The sequence below is a fragment of the Balaenoptera borealis genome (genome assembly GCF_965194805.1).
Source record: "Balaenoptera borealis genome assembly, chromosome: 1".
Classification (NCBI taxonomy): Eukaryota; Metazoa; Chordata; class Mammalia; order Artiodactyla; family Balaenopteridae; genus Balaenoptera; species Balaenoptera borealis.
In genome coordinates, this window is record NC_138860.1 from 150324625 (window position 1) to 150346546 (window position 21922).

Below are 21922 nucleotides of genomic sequence, written 5' to 3' on the forward strand. Positions count from 1 at the left end.
CACAACCATGCCATCCTTATTATCTATAGCTGCTTTCTTGCTACCATGGCAGAGTTGAGTTTTGAGACGTTGCTACGGAGAGTATGTGGACCACAAAGCATGAAATATCTACTGTTTACCAAAGCATAAAATATTTACTGAAATATAACTTTGTCCCTTTACAAGAAGTTTGCTGACCCCTGATTTACTCATTTATCAAATAGATACTGAGAGCTTGTTATGTTCTAGATACTGTGCTAGGCACTGGGGATATATGTTGGTGAAAATGGCACAGTTTCTGCCGATTAGAAGTTAACGGTCTATTTGGAGTGACAAATAAATTAGCAAATAATACAGGATGTACCAGACTTCCTCCTTTCCCCCTTGGTTTTCTCTTTCCTCTTTTTTTCTCCCATATTTACTGAATATCTCCTATGTATTAGGAACTGTTTTAGCCATAGGTATCTTGTTGCTGAGTACTAATTAATTTCTTAACCTAGAAATACACATTCCCAGCCTTAATGGTAAAAACACTGCTAGATATTGAAGGAAAGAATCATAAATCAGTCTGTTCTTAAATAGGTACTTGGGATATTTGTTAGTATGCATACAGGGAAATAGGTCATCATTCTTTTTTTTTTTTTAAAGGATTTTTTTTTTTTTTGAGCTTATTTATTTACTTTTGGCTGTGTTGGGTCTTTGTTTCCGTGCGAGGGCTTTCTCCAGTTGTGGCAAGCGGGGGCCAATCTTCATCGCGGTGCACAGGCTCCAGACACACAGGCTCAGTAGTTGTGGCTCACGGGCCTAGTTGCTCCGCGGCATGTGGGATCATCCCAGACCAGGGCTCGAACCCGTGTCCCCTGCATTGGCAGGCAGATTCTCAACCGCTGCACCACCAGGGAAGCCCAGGTCATCATTCTTGATAAATAAGGAAAGAAAGAAATGGTATGATTTTGTATAGCTTAGAAAAACAAGATTATATTTAAATTGAAGAAGGCAATCCTGAGTCATTAATAGAATTTATGACAGAGTAGTCACCCTGTGAAAGTAGGAAGGAATATCAAGGAGTAGAGGCCCATAATGTAGGAAAGAGTTTGTATTATATAGTTAGTCTCACAAGATCCTAGTTAGAAGGAAGTCTTTTTTGAAATTTGCTGTTTTATATTTTTTTATAAATTCATTTATTTATTTTTGGCTGTGTTGGGTCTTCATTGCTGCACATGGGCTTTCTCTAGTTGCGGCGAGCGGGGGCTACTCTTCATTGTGGTGCAAGGGCTTCTCATTGCAGTGGCTTCTCTTGTTGAGGAGCATGGGCTGTATGCGCATGGGCTCCAGTAGTTGTGGACCGTGGGCTCAGTAGTTGTGGCTCGCAGGCTCTAGAGCACAGCCTCAGTAGTTGTGGCACACAGCACGTGGGATCTTCCCGGACCAGGGCTGGAACCTGTGTCCCCTGCATTAGCAGGTGGATTCTTAACCACTGCACCACCAGGGAAGCCTGCAATTTGCTGTTTTACATAGTTCTGTCTTTCCTCTCACTTTCCCTTTCCTAAGTTTGAAATTAGTCTGGATCTGTGCATTATCAAGATAAATATTGAGTACCTTTCATGTGCCATGATCTGGTGATAAAAAGTTGAATTGGGGCATGCGTGGTTTTTTAAAAACCATCATACTGCCTTTCTAGGAGTTTCTTTCAGAGAAAGGCATGTAAGCAAATAATAATAGTAATAACAATATTGTTTGAAAATAGGATCTTAGACAAAGGAGTAACCAACTTGAGTTGGGGTATAGAGGCATCAGTTTGGGGAATGCTTTATAAGTAGGTGACATTGGAACTGAGTCTGAAGGAATGGCTAGGAGTTGGGTTAGGGAATGGTTGGTGTAGGTAAATTGTATGACATGTATAAAGGGAATGTGAAAAATGTATTTTCAGGGAATATAAGCAGGGGACTGGTTGGGAAGATATGTAGTATATGAAGCAGGAAAAGTCAGTTCTTGGGAGAAAGAAGAAGTTGGGGTGGAATGGATATTTGATAGTAGTAGGAAAGAATAGCCTGGGGTGAAAGAAAACTTGGAAGCATGGAAAACATTTTGTTGTTGAATTTAGATAGCAATGATGTAAAATCAGTGTGCCAGTACCAGCATAGATGTCTATAATCTCTTTTTCTTCTGACTCCTTTTTGGTTTTCGTGCCATCCAAAACCTCTTGTTTTCAATCCAGTATATTGTTAATTAAAGTTTTTCTTTACCAATTTTAAAATACTCGTTAAGAATATTCTTACCAACTTGCTTTTGATTGCATCAAGTATTTGGTTCACAGTTTACTTACAGATTATCTGATTGAGGAGTAAAGATGTAGATTTTTAACCTGTGCTAAAGAAGGAATAAGTCCAAACTGTTAGATCAGAAGAGTAAATTTCCCTATAGCAAGTGTTAAGTATTGACTAGGAAATACTTAGAATCTCCATGCCCAGGAATCTTTTTTTTTTTTAATTTCAAGTTACTACTTTTATTTTTTTCCAGTTTTATTGAAAAATAATTGACATACATGACTGTATAAATTTAAGGTGTATAGCATGATGGTTTGATTTACATATATTGTGAAATGATTACCACAGTAGGTTCAGCTAACATCTTCTCATATAGGTAAAATAAAAAGAAAAGAAAGAAAAAAAGGAATAAATATTCTTGGGATGAGAACTTTTAGGATTTACTCTCTTAACAACTTTCTTATATATCATTCAGCAGTGTTCATACATTCCTAGTACTTACTTATCTTATAACTGGAAGCTGGTACCTTTTGTCCACATTCCTCCAGTTTTCCCCTCCCCTCCCCTCCCCTCCTCTGGTAACCACAAGTCTGATTTCTTTTCCTATGAGGGTTTTTTTTTTTTCTTTTAAGATTCCTCATATAAGTGATCGTACAGTATTTGTCATTCTCTGTCTCACTTATTTTACTTAGCATAATGCCTTCAGGGTCCGTCTATGTCATTGCAAATGGTAGGATTTTCTCATTTTTTATGGCTGAATAGTATTCTATGTCATATAAGTTTCAGGTGTGCGATATAGTGATTTATAATTTTTAAAAGTTATACCCCATTTATAGTTATTAAAAAATATTGGTTATATTCCCTGTGTTGTACAGTATGTCCTTGTAGCTTATTATATACATAATAGTTTGTACCTCTCTATCCCCTACCCCTCTATTGCCCCTCCTCCCTTCCCTCTCCTCACTGGTAATCACTGGTTTGTTCTCTATAACTGTGAGTCTGATCTCTAATTCATTTATTTCTGCTCTGATTTTGATTATTTCCTTTCTTCTGCTGACTTTGGGATCAGTTTGTTCTTCTTTTTCTAGTTCCTTATGGTAGAATTAGGTTGTTTATTTGGGATCTTCCTTGCTTCTTAATGTAGACATTTATTGCTATGAAATTCCCTCTTAGAACTGCTTTTGCTGTATCCCACAAGTTCTGGTATGTTGTTTTTCCATTTTTATTTGTCTCAGGAAACGTTTTTATTTCCCCTTTAATTTTTTCTTTGATCTGTTGGTTGTTCAGGAGACAAATCTTTATTCTAGCTGGTCTACAGAAACTTTAAAGAAGGCTTATCGATATGTTTGTTTCATGGTAAAATAAATATTTTAACTATAATAAAGGAATATTTAAACATTTTTCATGTGTCCCTTCTGTGAAACTAGAAGCTTCATGATACTGAGGACATTTTTGTCTTATTTACTGTTGTGCCTAATACAGTGCCTTGCACATAGTAGTTGGTCAGTAATTAAAGATAAAAATTTGCTTAGTGGTTAAGTGTATGGGCTTTTGGAGTCACTAGGTGTAGCACTGCCACTTACTGGTTAGATGATATTGGATGAGTTATTAACCTCTTTAAACCTCAGTTTCTATCTATCTATCTATCTATTTATTTATTTATTTATGGCTGCGTTGGGTCTTCGTGGCTGTGCACAGGCTTTCTCTAGTTGTGGCGAGTGGGGGCTACTCTTCGTTGAGGTGCACGGGCTTCTCATTGCGGTGGCTTCTCTTGTTGCAGAGCATGGGCTCTAGGCGTGTGGGCTTCAGTAGTTGTGGCACGTGGGCTCAATAGTTGTGGCTCACGGGCTCTAGAGCACAGGCTCAGTAGTTGTGGCACACAGGCTTAATTGCTCCGCGGCATGTGGGATCTTCCCGGACCAGGGATCGAACCCATGTCCCCTGCACTGGAAGGCAGATTCTTAATCACTGCGCCACCAGGGAAGCCCCAAATCTCAGTTTCTTTATCATTTAAATGGAGTCGATAAAAATAACGACACCTCGCTTATTGGGCTATGACGATTAAATAAGATAATACAAGTAAAGTTCTTAACACAGTGCCTTGTATGTGCTAAGCACAAAATAAAGATTAGCTACTTGTAGAATTGAATTATTTTACCAAGTAGGGCAGTTTTTATTATTTCATTTTATGGATATAGAAGCAGGCTCAAGAGTTAGAGATTTATCCGAGATCAATTGAGATGTCATTTCAGGCCTCTGGCTCCCCATTCAGTGTTATACCAAGCTTTTCTTACTAAAAGACTCCAGATGCTTCGTTGTCTGCTCACATTTTACAATTGAAAAAGTTGTCTAATGAGTGCTCTCATGACTGCTGTAGTGACTTCATCAATATGCATGGCTTTAGGAATTCTGTGTTTATGCTTTCAACTCCTGAATCCAACCCTTCTTGCCACTTACACCACTCTTACCTTGAACCAAGCCAACCAACATCATCTGGATTATTGTAGTATGCTCATAATGGCATTAGACTCATCTTGTTTCTATTCTTAATATAGAAGGCAAGTGATCCCTTTGAAATTAGATCTTGTAATTCTTTGCTCAGAAGCCTTCAATACCTTCCCCTCACACTTAGAATAAAACTTGGAGTCCTTATGAGGGGTCTTGTAATCTGACCCCCATTACGTCTCTGTTCCAGTCATAGTAGCCTTTTTGCGATTTTGCAAACAAATTAGGCACACTCCTGCCTCAGGGCCTTAGCATTCACATTTATCTCTGCTTGGAATGTCTTCTCATATATCCACACAGCTCAGTCTTTCACTTCAAGTCATTTTATTAATAAGTGATGACTATTTTTAAAAAGGAGATAACACCTCCCCCACATTCCTATTTATTTATTTCTTTGTACATTTGTTTATTTATTACCTGTCTTCCTACAGTAGAATGTCAATTCATGAAGACAAGGATTTTCATTTGTTTTGTTTACATTATTATCCTCACCTCCTAGAAAAATGTTTGACATAGTATGAGCTCAGAAAATACTTGGTGAATTAAGAAGTAGCTGTGGTTGGAAACTGAGAAAAAGAAGTCTGTGAGGGCTTAATTCATTCTGCAATAAGGACAGATTTGAAATAGTTTTAAACTAAAGAATTGAAATGACTAGATTGAGCTGAATTTTCTTATTTGCTTGTTGCCTTGGGCAAATTATTTACTTCTAGGGATTTAGTTGCTTTGCTAGTAAAATGGGGAATCCTCATACGGATGTTGTAAGGTTAATAGATACTCTATAAATGAAGGCTGTATTTATTTTTAGTCTGTGGCAGGACTGTTTCTAAATTTGGGGCAAGTTTCCTATTTAAAGGAAATTATGTTATATTCTGAAGTGAGAATCTTTTTGTTAGGAGTTGCAGCCTATTGAAAGTCAATCTGAGATAAAAGTTAAGCATTGCTGCAATTTCAGTGTAAGACACTAGAAACAATATTTTAAAATTCAACATGTATTTGTTGTATTTTTTTTAATTTTTGAATTTTATTTATTTTTTTATACAGCAGGTTCTTATTAGTCATCAGTTTTATACACATCAGTGTATACATGTCAATCCCAATCGCCCAATTCAGCACACCACCATCCCCGCACCCCTGTGGCTTTCCCCCCTTGGTGTCCATACATTTGTTCTCTACATCTGTGTCTCAACTTCTTCCCTGCAAACTGGTTCATCTGTACCATTTTTCTAGGTTCCACATACATGCGTTAATATACGATATTTGTTTTTCTCTTTCTGACTTACTTCACTCTGTATGACAGTCTCTAGATCCATCCACGTCTCAACCAATGACCCAATTTCGTTCCTTTTTATGGCTGAGTAATATTCCATTGTATACATGTACCACAACTTCTTTATCCATTCGTCTGTCAATGGTCATTTAGGTTGCTTCCATGACCTGGCTATTGTAAATAGTGCTGCAATGAACATTGGGGTGCATGTGTCTTTTTGAATTATGGTTTTCTCTGGGTATATGCCCAGTAGTGGGATTGCTGGGTCATATGGTAATTCTATTTTTAGTTTTTTAAGGAACCTCCATACTGTTCTCCATAGGGGCTGTATCAATTTACATTCCCACCAACAGTGCAAGAGGGTTCCCTTTTCTTCACACCCTCTCCAGCATTTGTTGTTTGTAGATTTTCTGATGATGCCCATTCTAACTGGTGTGAGGTGATACCTCATTGTAGTTTTGATTTGCATTTCTCTAATAATTAGTAATGTTGAGCAGCTTTTCATGTGCTTCTTGGCCATCTGTATGTCTTCTTTGGAGAAATGTCTATTTAGGTCTTCTGCCCATTTTGGATTGGGTTGTTTGTTTCTTTAATATTGAGCTGCATGAGCTGTTTATATATTTTGGAGATTAATCCTTTGTTGATTCGTTTGCAAATAGTTTCTCCCATTCTGAGGGTTGTCTTTTCGTCTTGTTTATGGTTTCCTTTGCTGTGCAAAAGCTTTGAAGTTTCATTAGGTCCCATTTGTTTATTTTTGTTTTTATTTCCATTACTCTAAGAGGTGGATCAAAAAAGATCTTGCTGTGATTTATGTCAAAGAGTGTTCTTCCTATGTTTTCCTCTAAGAGTTTTATAGTGTCCAGTCTTACATTTAGGTCTCGAATCCATTTTGAGTTTATTTTTGTGTATAGTGTTAGGGAGTGTTCTAATTTCATTCTTTTATATGTAGCTGTCCAGTTTTTCCAGCACCACTTACTGAAGAGGCTGTCTTTTCTCCATTGTATATCCTTGCCTCCTTTGTCATAGATTAGTTGACCATAGGTGCGTGGGTTTATCTCTGGGCTTTCTATCTTGTTCCATTGATCTATGTTTCTGTTTTTGTGCCAGTACCATATTGTCTTGATTACTGTAGCTTTGTAGTACAGTCTGAAGTCAGGGAGTCTGATTCCTCCAGCTCCGTTTTTTTCCCTCAAGACTGCTTTGGCTATTCGGGGTCTTTTGTGTCTCCATACAAATTTTAAGATTATTTGTTCTAGTTCTGTAAAAAATGCCATTGGTAATTTGATAGGGATTGCATTGAATCTGTAGATTGCTTTGGGTAGTATAGTCATTTTCACAATATTGATTCTTCTAATCTCTCCATCTGTTGGTATCATCTTTAATTTCTTTCATCAGTGTCTTATAGTTTTCTGCACAGGTCTTTTGTCTCCCTAGGTAGGTTTACTCCTAGGTATTTTATTCTTTTTGTTGCAGTGGTAAATGGGAGTGTTTCTTTAATTTCTCTTTCAGATTTTTCATCATTAGTGTATAGGAATGCAAGAGATTTCTGTGCATTAATTTTGTATCCTGCAACTTTACCAAATTCATTGATTAGCTCTAGTAGTTTTCTGGTGGCATTTTTAGGATTCTCTATGTATAGTATCATGTCATCTGCAAACAGTGACAGTTTTACTTCTTCTTTTCCAATTTGTATTCCTTTTATTTCTTTTTCTTCTCTGATTGCCGTGGCTAGGACTTCCAAAACTATGTTGAATAATAGTGGTGAGAGTGGACATCCTTGTCTTGTTCCTGATCCTAGAGGAAATGCTTTCAGTTTTTCACCATTCATAATGATGTTTGCGGTGGGTTTGTCGTATATGGCCTTTATCATGTTGAGGTAGATTCCCTCTATGCCCACTTTTTGGAGAGTTTTTATCATAAATTGGTGTTGAATTTTGTCAAAAGCTTTTTCTGCATCTATTGAGATGATCATATGGTTTTTATTCTTCAGTTTGTTAATATGGTCTATCACATTGATTGATTTGCATATATTGAAGAATCCTTGCATCCCTGGGATAAATCCCACTTGATCATGTTGTATGATCCTTTTAATGTGTTGTTGGCTTCTGTTTGCTAGTATTTTTTTGAGGATTTTCGCATCTATATTCCTCAGTGATATTGGTCTGTAATTTTCTTTTTTTGTAGTATCTTTGTCTGGTTTTGGTATCATGGTGATGGTGGCCTCATAGAATGAGTTTGGAAGTGTTTCTTCCTCTGCAATTTTTTGGAAGAGTTTGAGAAAGATGGGTGTTAGCTCTTCTCTAAACGTTTGATAGAATTCACCTGTGAAGCCATCTGGTCCTGGACTTTATTTGTTGGAAGATTTTTAATCACAGTTTCAATTTCATTACTTGTGATGGGTCTGTTCATATTTTCTGTTTCTTCCTGGTTCAGTCTTGGAAGGTTATACCTCTCTAAGAATTTGTCCGTTTCTTCCAGGTTGTCCATTTTGTTGGCATAGAGTTGCTTGTAGTAGTCTCTTAGGATGCTTTGTTTTTCTGTGGTGTCTGTTGTAACTTCTCCTTTTTCATTTCTAATTTTATTGATTTGAGTCCTCTCCCTCTTTTTCTTGATGAGTCTGGCTAATGGTTTATCAATTTTGTTTATCTTCTCGAAGAACCAGCTTTTAGTTTTATTGATCTTTGCTATTGTTTTCTTAGTTTCTATTTCATTTATTTCTGCTCTGATCTTTATGATTTCTTTCCTTCTGCTAATTTTGGGTTTTGTTTGTTCTTCTTTCTCTTCCTTTAGGTGTAAGGTTAGATTGTTTATTTGAGATTTTTCTTGTTTCTTGAGGTACGCTTGTATAGCTATAAACTTCCCTCTTAGAACTGCTTTTGCTGCATCCCATAGGTTTTGGATTGTCGTGTTTTCATTGTCATTTGTCTCTAGGTATTGTTTGATTTCCTCTTTGATTTCTTCAGTGATGTCTTGGTTATTTAGTAGTGTATTGTTTAGCCTCCATGTGTTTGTGTTTTTTACTTTTTTTTCCCTGTAATTCATTTCTAATCTCATAACGTTGTGGTCCGAAAAGATGCTTGATACGATTTCAATTTTCTTAAATTTACTGAGGCTTGATTTGTGACCCAAGATGTGATCTATCCTGGAGAATGTTCCATGCACACTTGAGAAGAAAGTGTAATCTGTTGTTTTTGGATGGAATGTCCTATAAATATCAATTAAATCTATCTGGTCTGTTGTGTCATTTAAAGCTTCTGTTTCCTTATTTATTTTCATTTTGGATGATCTGTCCATTGGTGTAAGTGAGGTGTTAAAGTCCCCCACTATTTTTGTGTTACTGTCGATTTCCTCTTTTATAGCTTTTAGCAGTTGCCTTATGTATTGAGGTGCTCCTATGTTGGGTGCATATATATTTATAACTGTTATATCTTCTTCTTGGATTGATCCCTTGATCGTTATGTAGTGTCCTTCCTTGTCTCTTGTAACATTCTTTAGTTTAAAGTCTATTTTATCTGATATGAGTATTGCTACTCCAGCTTTCTTTTGATTTCCATTTGCATGGAATATCTTTTTCCATCCCCTCACTTCCAGTCTGTATGTGTCCCTAGGTCTGAAGTGGGTCTCTTGTAGACAACATATATATGGGTCTTGTTTTTGTATCCATTCAGCAATCTTGTGTCTTTTGGTTGGAGCATTTAATCCATTCACGTTTAAGGTAATTATCGATATGTATGTTCCTATGACCATTTTCTTAATGTTTTGGGTTTGTTTTTGTAGGTCCTTTTCTTCTCTTGTGTTTCCCACTTAGAGAAGTTCCTTTAGCATTTGTTGTAGAGCTGGTTTGGTGGTGCTGAATTCTCTTAGCTTTTGCTTGTCAGTAAAGCTTTTGATTTCTCCATCGAATCTGAATGAGATCCTTGCTGGGTAGAGTAATCTTGGTTGTAGGTTCTTCCCTTTCATCACTTTAAGTATATCATGCCACTCCCTTCTGGCTTGTAGAGTTTCTGCTGAGAAATCAGCTGTTAACCTTATGGGAGTTCCCTTGTATGTTATTTGTCGTTTTTCCCTTGCTGCTTTTAATAAGTTTTCTTTGTCTTTAATTTTTGCCAATTTGATTACTATGTGTCTCGGCATGTTTCTCCTTGGGTTTATCCTGTTTGGGACTTGCTGCACTTCCTGGACTTGGGTGGCTATTTCCTTTCCCATGTTAGGGGAGTTTTTGACTATAATCTCTTCAGATATTTTCTCTGGTCCTTTCTCTCTCTCTTCTCCTTCTGGGACCCCTATAATGCGAATGTTGTTGCGTTTAATGTTGTCCCAGAGGTCTCTTAGGCTGTCTTCATTTCTTTTCATTCTTTTTTCTTTATTCTGTTCCACAGCAGTGAATTCCACCATTCTGTCTTCCAGGTCACTTATCCATTCTTCTGCCTCAGTTATTCTGCTATTGATTCCTTCTAGTGTAGTTTTCATTTCAGTTATTGTATTGGTCATCTCTGTTTGTTTGTTCTTTAATTCTTCTAGGTCTTTGTTAATCATTTCTTGCATCTTCTCAATCTTTGCCTCCATTCTTATTCCAAGGTCCTGGATCATCTTCACTATCATTATTCTGAATTCTTTTTCTGGAAGGTTGCCTATCTCCACTTCATTCAGTTGTTTTTCTGGGGTTTTTTCTTGTTCCTTCATCTGGTATATAGCCCTCTGCCTTTTCATCTTGTCTATCTTTCTGTAAATATGGTTTTTGTTCCACAGGCTACAGGATTGTAGTTTTTCTTGCTTCTGCTGTCTGCCCTTTGGTGGATGAGGCTATCTAAGAGGCTTGTGTAAGTTTCCTGATGGGAGGGACTGGTGGTGGGTAGAGCTGACTGTTGCTCTGGTGGGCAGAGCTCAGTAAAACTTTAATCCGCTTGAATGTTGTTGGGTGGGGCTGGGTTCCCTGCCTGTTGGTTGTTTGGCCTGAGGCAACCCAACACTGGAGCCTACCTGGGCTCTTTGGTGGGGCTAATGACAGACTCTGGGAAGGCGCACACCAAGGAGTACTTCCCAGAACTTCTGCTGCCAGTGTCCTTGTCCCTACGGTGAGGCACAGCCACCCCCCGCCTCTGCAGCAGACCCTCCAACACTAGCAGGTAGGTCTGGTTCAGTCTCTGTGGGGTCACTGCTCCTTCCCCTGGGTTCCAGTGAGCGCACTACTTTGTGTGTGCCCTCCAAGAGTGGAGTCTCTGTTTCTCCCAGTCCTGTTGAAGTCCTGCAATCAAATCCCACTAGGCTTCAAAGTCTGATTCTCTAGGAATTCCTCCTCCCGTTGCCGGACCCCCAGGTTGGGAAGCCTGACGTGGGGCTCAGAACCTTCATTCCAGTGGGTGGACTTCTGTGGTATAAGTGTTCTCCAGTCTGTGAGTCACCCACCTAGCAGTTATGGGACTTGATTTTACTGTGATTGCGCCCTTCCTACCATCTCATTGTGGCTTCTCCTTTGTCTTTGGGTGTGGGGTATCTTATTTGGTGAGTTCCGGTGTCTTCCTGTTGATGATTGTCCAGTAGCTAGTTGTGATTCTGGTGTTCTCACAAGAGGGAGTGAGAGCACGTCCTTCTATTCCGCCATCTTGGTTCCTCGTATTGTGTTTTTGTAAATTTTTTTTGTATCATCTTATGGGTGGAGTCTTGGCTTTGGATTCAGATATACATGAAATTCAGCATCTACCATGTAATATTGTTGTATCCTTGTGAAAGTCGCAAGGTCTACGAGTTTTTTTTTCACATCTATAAAATGAAGATAATGCCAATCTAGTTGGATTATTAGGGGAGTTAAAATGACAAATTATATGTCAAACATCTAGCATAGTGCCTAGCATATAACAGGCCCTTTGGAATTACTAATTTTTTATTATTTCAAGAATACATGTATAAAGTATGATTTAAGTATTGTGACTGATACTTTTCATGTGTCATAATTGTTTTTCCCTTCAGAGTAGTTAACTCAAGAGGTTATCCATTTATTCCCGTGTGATTGTAATTGAGTAGAGTGTTTTCAAAGCTCAGCTTTTGGAATTGTCTTCCATATTTGCAATTCATTCTTTTGAAATTCCCAATTTGAGGGTGAATTTTATTTTTTATGGTAATCAAAAAGACTGAAATTTTGAAACCAGTTTTTGAGACAGTGTTGGAATAAGACTAAATAATAATACTGCCTTTCTTATCTTACATTGGATTCTGAAGACTATATTATATTAGATAAGTATCAAACATATTTAGGATTATCATATCTTTTGAAATTAGTATATTATCTCCTGTGATGACTATTTTGAAAAGGACAACTATCTCCTGGGTATATGAGTACTGAATTGTTTATTGAAAAGTACTCGTTCATTGCTTATTTTTGTCTCATATATTTACGTAGTTGTATCCTTCACGTATATAGTTAAAATTTTACTTTTTTTTTGTTTTCTGAAAAAATGTTTTCAACTTTTTTTTTTAGCGCTCACCAGAATATACCAATTGCCGATATCTGTGCAAACTTTGCTTAATTCACATTGAAAACATCCAGGGAGCTCATAAACATATAAAAGAGAAACGACATAAGAAAAACATTTTGGTAAGTCTTTTTATAAAATATTTTATTTATTTATTGAATGGTAAAACTATATCAAATATTTTTTATTAATGAAAGTAAAAATCAAGTATTTGTCTAGTCATATAGTAGTAACTGAAATGATAGCGTTGAAAGCTGTGATTGCCTTTCTTATCTTAGGTGATCAGGAGGGGAACCTTCTCAGAGACCAGTTTGCTCATCCTAAAGTATGTTGATTCCTAAGCTTAAAGGTACAATCAGTTAGTCCAACCAGTATTTACTGAGTTCTTATGTGTTAGGTCTAGGGAGTGGTGAATAAGATAGTCATGGTTCTTGTCCTCAGAGTTTCTAAAGTATTGGTGAAGGCATACATTGAATAAGGATTTAAGTATGATGAGTTTTATTAAAGGGGCAATTGTGGTGCTAAGGAAGTGTACAAGGATATTTTACTTAATTTAGAGGAGGGATAGTTTCTTTGAGAAAGTGACATTTGTTGAACCTTGAAGGTAGAGGTTGAGTGGCATAGAAGGGTGAGATGAGAGCATTTTACACAAAAAAGCAGTATGAAGGTCTCTAAGTTATAAAAGGACATGGCATATGAAGAGCTGAAAGAGCATGATTGGAGCAAAGAGAACCAGGAGGAAAATGGTATGAGATGAAGCTGGAGAAGCCCAGATCATGCGGGGCCTTTTAAGGTTTAGCCTTTGGGAATTCATAAGTTTTCAGTGATTTTTATTAGAACATTTCATATGGACATAGTATAAGTAGAATGTTTTCTTTTTAAAATTCATTAGTATGTTAGCTATTTAATTTTTTCTTTTCAAAGTTATAATATTAATTCTATATAACTTCTTACTTATCTCTAAGATATTTTCTCTGAGAAATACTCTTTTACTTGACCTTCCCAACAAGTCTGTGTTATAGGTACACTTTCTTGGTGCTCCCATAGTGGCTTGATCAGAAAGCCTTATACAGTGTGTTATAAATGTCTGCCTTCTCTCTTCTTCTAGGCTTCAGTATCCAAATATTTTCGAGGACAGGTTTAATTTCTTATTTATTTTTGTTTCTGCGTTGCTTAGTACAGTGTCTGACACATAGTAGGTGCTCAGCACATTTTTATTGAAAACAATGAATGCATTGAAAAAATTCAGGAACTTAGAAGGAAAAGAAATCATTTGAATTTTATCAGCCTATTATTTTGATTTAATTAGCATATCAGAAGACTTAATAGAACAGAGCCAAAGTGGTAGTTTAGGAGATAATAACTGAGAAATTTCAAGAAATGTTCAAAGATGCTGATCATTAGTTGCAGGAAGCTCAGGGAATTCCAAACAGACTTAAAAAGAAAGCCATTATACATTATATACATTATAGGGAAATTTTAGAATATTACAAAAAAACAAACTAACCTTAAAAGCAGCTGTACTGGACTTTTGGTGAAGTTGGAATAAAAGGGACTGGATTTACCTTCTCCTCGAAATAACCAACAAAACAAAACAAAAACAAAAACAAAAACAGGCAAAAATCACTAATAATGTCTTCTTTAGGCAACAAAGGACCAACAGTGAATGAAAAACAAATGAGATGAGCTCAATGATTACTCCAATTGGAGAGAGTTTCTAGATGGTATTATAGGGAGTAGAATGCAGTGGACTCCCAGGGTTGAGGAGATGGACGAGTCCAGGGAGTACAGTGTGGCTAGAGTTTGTAGGACAGAATAACAAAAACGAGAAAGCTATACAGAGAGAAACCCAGAGATCTATGGACAGTCCCCTCAGAGTATTCAGCACAATACTGTGGTGCATGCATGTGGGAAAGCTTCCTGAAGCCAGGGAAAGAACCATCTGGGGATTAGAACAGTGCTTGGTGCTCACACAGAGCTGGGAATAGTATTTTCCAACTATCCAGACTGAAAAGCCTCATACTTTGTGGGGTATTGGGTAGAGTACTCAGAAAGGTCTTGTTTTAGTAATGGGGAATATTTAACCCTAAACTAAATGTGGTCTGGTCCCAACTAAAAAGTTTTAAAGGCAAGATCCAAAAGAATAAACTATTTCCAAGTATTTCATGTCATTATAGAACGAAGCTTGAGAATATTTATAGGAATACAAAATATCCATCACTGCCAAAAAGTTCACATTGTCTGCCATTCAGTCAAAGATTATCAGGCATACGTGGAAGCAGGAAAATACAAACCATGAAGAGAAGAAAGATCAGCCAATCAAAACTGACCTTGAACTGACCCAGTAGAATTAGTAGAGAAGGACATTAAGGGAGTCAGTATAACTATATTCCTGATGTTCCCAAAAATAGAGACATGGAAGATATAAAAAAAGATTCAAATTGAACTTACAGGAGTGAAAACTACAATGTCTAAGATGAAAAATACAGTGCGTAGGACTAATGGCAGATCAGATATTGCAAAAGAAAAGGTTAGTGAGGGGCTTCCCTGGTGGCACAGTGGTTAAGAATCTGCCTGTCAGTGCAGGGGACACAGGTTCGAGCCCTGGTCTGGGAACATCCCACATGCTGCGGAGCAACTAAGCCCATGTGCCACAACTGCTGAGCCTGCGCTCTAGAACGCGCGAGCCACAACTACTAGCCTACGTGCCACAACTACTGAAGCCCACGTGCCTAGAGCCTGTGCTCTGCAACAAGAGAAGCCACCGAAATGAGAAGCCCATGCACTGCAACAAAGAGTAGCTCCCGCTCGCCACAACTAGGGAAAGCCCACGCGCAGCAATGAAGACCCAGTGCAGCCAAAAATAAATAAATAAAATAAATAAATTTATATTAAAAAAAAAGGTTAGTGAACTTGAAGATAAAGCAATGGAAACTATCCAAAATGAAACAGAAAGAAAAAAGAACTTGGGAAAAAGAAAGAAAAGAGGATCATTGAGCTCTGGGATAATTGATATGTATGTACCAGTTCTACACAAACTCTTCCAGAACATTGAAGAGGAAGAATGCTTCTCAACCCAGTCTATGAGGCCCACATTACTCTAATACCAAAACCAGGAAAGGACATTACAATAAAAGAAAACTTCAGACCAATATCCCTCATTAACATAAATGCAGAAATTCTAAACCTTATTTTAGAAAATTGAATCCAACAGTATATTTAAGGAAGAAATACATCATGACCAAATAGGAATTTATTACAGGAGTGCATTGTTGGTTTAACATTAGAAAATGAATCAATGTAATTCATCATACTAACAAACCAAAAAAGAAAACTATATGATCATCTTAGTAGATGCTGAAAAAGCATTTAAAAGTCCTGATTAAAAAATCTCAGCAGACTAGGACTAGAAGGGAGCTTCCTCAACATGATAAAGAACATCTGTGAAGAAGTTACAGCTAACGTTATACTTAATGATGAAAGACTGAACGTTGTCTCCCTAAGATTAGGAAAAAAGACAGGTATGAAAATGGTATAGCTGCTGTGGGAAACTGTGTTGCAGTTCCTCAAAAAGTTAAAAATGGAATTACCGTGTGATCCAGCAATTACACTTTTGAGTATATACTCAAAAGAATTGAAAGCAGGGTCTTGAAGTGATATTTGTACAGCCATGTTCATTGTAGCATTATTCACAATAGCTTAAACACAGAAGCAGCTCAGTTGTCCATCAACAGATGAATGGATAAATAAAATGTCACATATACATACAGTGAAATATTATACTGCCTTAAAAAGCAAGGCAGGGAGGACTTCCCTGGTGGTCCAGTGGGTAAGACTCTGTGCTCCCAATGCAGGGGGCCCAGGTGCGATCCCTGGCCAGGGAACTAGATCCCACATGCATGCCACAAGTAAGAGTTTGCATGCCGCAACTAAGAGTCCGCATGGTGCAACTAAGAAGTCTGCATGCTGCAACTAAGAGCCTGCATGCCACAACTAAAACAGATCATGCGTGCCGCAACTAAGCATGCCACAACAAAGATCCCGCATGCTGTAACTAAGACCTGGTGCAGCCAAAATAAATAAATATTTAAAAGAAAAAAAAAAAAGCAAGGCAGAGACTTCCCTGGTGGTCCAGTGGTTAAGACTTTGCCTTCCAATGCAGGGGATGTGGGTTAGATCCCTGGTCGGGGAGCTAAGATCAGACATGCCTCCTGGCCAAAAAACCAAAACGTAAAACAAAAGCAATATTGTAACAAATTCAATACAGGCTTTGAAAATGGTCCACATAGAAAAACATAATCTTTAAAAAAAAAAAAAGGCAAGGCAATTCTGATATGTTACAACATGGAAGAACCTTGAGTAAATTAAAGCTAAGTGAAATAAGCCAGTCATAAAAAGACAAATACTGTATGATTCCACTTACATGAGGTACTTAGAGTAGTCAGAATCATAGAGATAGAAAGTAGAATGGTGGTTGTTAGGGACTGGAGAGATGGAGGAATGGGGAGCTATCCTTAATGGGTGTAGAGTTTCGGTTTTACAAGATGAAAAGAATTCTGCTGAACGATGGTGATAGTTGCACAACAAATGAATGTCCTTAATTCCACTGAATTGTACTTGTAAAAATAGTTAAGATAGTAAATTTTATGTTATATATATTTTATCACAATAAAAAAATTGGAAAAAAAGATATGTTCACTCTTACCACTTTTATTCAGCATTTTATTAGAGGTTCTAGACAGTGCAGTCAGGCAAGAGAAAGAAAGGAAAGCTATCCAAATTGGAAAAGAAGAAGTGAAACTATATTTGTAGGTAATATGATTGTTTATACAGAAGTCTAGAAAAGAGTTATTCATTAGAATTAATGAGTGAGTTTAGCAAGGTTGCAGAATACAAGCTCAATATGCAAAAATCAATTATATTTTTATATACTAACGGTAAACAGTATAAAATTGAAATTTAAAAAACTGCTATTTACAATAGCATCAAAAATATGCAAAACTTATGTACAGAAATTACAGAACATTCCTGAGAGAAATTAAAGAAGAGCTAAAGAAATGCAGAAATAAACCTTTTTTATATGTTGGAAAAATTGATACTGTTAAATATCTTTCTAAACTGACCAAAATCCCAAATTGAAAAGCTGATTCTAAAATTCATCTGGAGGGACTTCCCTGGTGGTCCAGTGGTAAAGAATCCTCCTGCAATGCAGGGGATGTGGGTTCGATCCCTGGTTAGGGAACTAGGTTCCCACATGCCACGGGGCAACTAAGCCCATGCGCCACAACTAATGAGCTCATGTGCCTCAACTAGAGAGCCTACGTGCTGCAAAACTACAGAGCCCACATGCCCTGGAGCCTGCACGCCACAACTAGAGAAGAGAAAACCCGCATGCCACAACTTCGAGAAGCCTGCATGCCTCAACGAAGATGCCACATGCTGCAACTAAGACCCGACGCAGCCAAAAACAAACAAATAAATAATAAATAAATCTTTAAGAAAAAGCTATAATGGAAAAGAATCTGAAAAAGAATCTGTCTGTATAACTGAATCACTTTGTTGTACACCTGAAACATTGTAAATCAACTATACTTCAATAAAAAAGATAAAAAAGAAGAGAAAAGCTAAAATTCATCTGTAAATGCAAAGACCCTAGAAAATCTAAAACAACTTTGAAAAAGACCAAAGTTGGAGGACTAACAACACCTGATTTCCAGACTTATAAAGCTACAGTAATCAAGACAGTGTGGTATTGGCATCAAGTAGACAAGTAGATCAGTGGAGCAGAATAGTGAGTCTACAAATAAGACTACAGTTCTATGAACAACTGATTTTTGACAGACATTCAAAGGTAATTCAGTGGAGAAATGATATTCTCTTAAACATATGAATAGTTAGATATCCATGTACAAAGAAAGACGTTTGATCCATACCTTGCACTGTGTAAAAAAATAACTCAAAACTGGATTACAGACCTAAACGTAAAACCTAAAAGTATAAAATTTCCAGAATAAAAAATGAGATAAAATCTTTATGACCTTGGATTAGGCAAAATTTCTTAGGTATGATACCAGAGGAAATAAATGATTAATGGGACTTCCTCAAAGCTATAAACTTCTGCTTTTTGAAAGATATTTTTTAAAGAACAACAATATTAGCTGCAGACTGGGAAAAAATATTTGCAAATCATATCTGGTAAATTATTTGTATATAGAAGATATAAAAAACTTTCAAAACTCAATGATAAGTATAGTAATCCCCCCTTATTCGTGGTTTTGCTTTCTGTGGTTTCAGTTACCCTTGGTCAGCCATGTCTGACAATATCAAATGGGAAATTCCATAAATAAACAACTTAACAGTTTTAAGCTACATGCCATTCTGAATAGTGTGGTGAAATCTCATGTTGTTCAGCTTCATCCTGCCTGGGATGTGAAACATCCCTTTGTTTAGCATATCCACGCTGTGTATACTACCTGCCTGTTAATCACTTAGTAGCCATCTTGGTTATCAGATTGGCTGTTGGTGGTATCACAGTGCTTGTGTTTGAGTAATCCTTATTTTATTTAATAATGGCCCCAAAGTGCAAGAGTAGTGATGCAGGCCATTTGGGTAGTCTCTTAATGTGCTTAATTTATAAATAAAACTTTATCATAGGTATGTATGTAGAGAAAGAAAATAGTATTTACAGGGTTTGGTGCTATCTGTGGTTTCAGGCCTCCACTGGAGGCGTTGTAACATATCCTCCAAGGATAAGGGGGGACTATTGTAAACAAACAACCAAATAAAAATATGGGCCAAAGGTTAGAGCCAAGACTTTTTTAAAGAAGACATACAGATGTCAAACACATGAAAAGATGCTCAACATTATTCGTCATTAGGGAAATCACTACACTTATTAGAACAGCTAAAATTAAAAAGATTGACTATGCCAAACGTTGTCAAGGATGTGAATGAATGGCAAGTCTAAAACAGGGCTGGTGGAAATGTGAACTATTACATCCACTTTCTTTTTATTTTGTTTATTTTTTTAAACTTTAAAAATATTTATTTAGTTATGTGGTTGCACTGGGTCTTAGTTGTGGCTCACTGGCTCCTTAGTTGCGGCTCGCTGGCTCTTTAGTTGTGGCATGCGTGTGGGATCTAGTTCCCTGACCAGGGATCGAACCTGGGCCCCCAGCATTGGGAGCACGGAATCTTATCCACTGCACCACCAGGGAAGTCCCCTAATTTCTTTTTAAAGATTTTTTTTCTTTTTTAATTAAAATTGTTTTTTAAATTTATTTTGCTGCATTGGGTCTTAGTTGTGGCACGTGGGACCTTCTTTGTGGCATGCACGGTCTTTTCGTTGCAGTGTGTGGGCTTCTCTAGTTGCGGCACACGGGCTCCAGAGCTCATGGGCTCAGTAGCTGAGGCATGCAGGCTCTCTAGTTGTGGCATGTGGGCTCTAGAGCACACGGGCTTAGTAGTTGCGGCCTGTGGGCTTAATTGCCCTGTGGCACATGGGATCTTAGTTCCCCGACCAGGGATCGAACGCGCGTCCTCTGCATTGGAAGACGGATTCTTAACCACTGGACCACCAGGGAAGTCCCTAAAGGTTTATTTTAAAATTATTTTTAATTGAGAGTTGGTTGACATATAACATTATATTAGTTTCAGGTGTACAACATAATGATTCAATATATGTATATTTTGTGAAATGATCACCACAGTAAATCTAGTTAATATCCACCACCACACATAACAATTTTTTTTTCTTGAGGTGAGAACTTTTAAGATTTACTCTCAGCAACTTTTCAATATACAATACTGTATTATTACCTATAATGTCAAACAGTATATTATATCTCCAGGACTAATTTATTTTATAACTGAAAGTTTGCACCTTTTGACTACTTTCACCCATTTCGCTCACCCCCAACCACCCACCCCTGCCTCTGGCAACCACCAATCTGTTCTCTGTATGAGTTCAGGTTTTGTTGTTGTTTTTAGATTCCATGTGTGAGATCATACGATATTTGTCTTTCTCTGTCAGACTTATTTCATTTAGCAATATGCCCTTAGGGTCCATCCATGTTGTGGCACATGGCAAGATTTTCTTTATTTTTATGGCTGAAAAATATTCAGTTATATATATGGACCACATTTTCTTTATTCATTCATCCATCAGTGGACACTTAGGTTGTTTCCATGTCTTGGCTATTGAAAATAATGCTGCAGTGAACATGGAGGTGCAGATTTCTTTTCCTGTTAGTGTTTTCATTCCCTTTGGATAAATACCCAGAAGTGGAATTATTGGATCATATGGTAATACATCCACTTTTGAAAACATTTTGGCAGTTTTTAAAAAGTTAAACATATACCTAATATATGATTCAGCCATTCAATCCCTATGGATTTATCCAAGATAAGTGAAAGTATATGTCTCTACATTTACTTGTATATGAGTATTCATAGCAGTTTTATGTGTAATAGCCAAAGAGGTGAACAGATATACAAATTGTGGTATATCCATACCTTGTTATACTATTTGGTGTAAAAAGGAATGAACAGCACAACATAGATGAATCTCAAAATAAGTATCCTGAGTGTAAAAAGCCAGACAAAAATGACTATTTACTGTGTGATTCCATGCATATAAAATTCTAGAAAATGCAGTCTAAGCTATAGTCATAGACAGCAGGTTGGTGGTTGCCTGAGTATGGGTGTGAAGAGGGAGGGAGTGATTACAAAGGGATATGAGGGAATTTTTGCGAATGATTGATATGTTTATTATCTTGACTGTGGCGATGGTTTTATTATATACATATGTCAAAAATGAACCAAATTGTAAACCTTAAATATGTGCAATTTGTTGTATATAAATTATATCTCAGTAAAGTTGCTTTTTGAAAAGCAGCCAGAAGGAAAAGTTAAGGTCATTCATAAAGGTGTGGAAGTTGGGAATGTGGCTGACTTACCAGTAGTAGCAATAGAAGCCAGAAGACAGTTGAATAGTATCTTAAGAGTTCTGGAGAGAGGAAAACCTCCTGTCAACCTTTATTTCTATATTCAGTGAAATTATCTAACAATAATCAATACAGAATATATATATATATACACACACACACACATACACACACTTATTTATTTTTTATATTTATTTTATTCAAGTATAGTTGATTTACAATGTTATAATTTCTGCTTTATAGTAGTGATTCAGTTATACATATATATACATTCTTTTTAGTATTTTTTTCCATTATGGTTTATCCCAGACATTGAATATAGTTCCCTGTGCTATACAGTAGGACCTTGTTGTTAAGCCATTCTATATATAATAATTTGCATCTGCTAATCCCAAACTCCCAATCCATCCCTCCCCCTCCCCCATCCCCTTTGGCAACCACAAATCTGTTCTCTGTCTGTGAGTCTGTTTCTGTTTCAAAAATAAGTTC

At 37.0% G+C, this 21922-nt stretch overlaps 1 protein-coding gene across 7 annotated transcripts in view; it reads left to right on the forward strand.

Moving 5' to 3' along the window:
• The window catches only part of TUT4 (terminal uridylyl transferase 4), a 151701-nt gene that overhangs the window by 39392 nt on the left and 90387 nt on the right, over positions 1-21922 (forward strand). For all 7 annotated transcript variants that reach the window (XM_082370115.1, XM_082370113.1, XM_082370112.1 and 4 more), the window contains exon 4: positions 12494-12610. In XM_082370115.1, coding sequence (XP_082226241.1) covers positions 12494-12610 — 117 coding nt within the window. The remainder of the gene's footprint in view (positions 1-12493; positions 12611-21922) is intronic.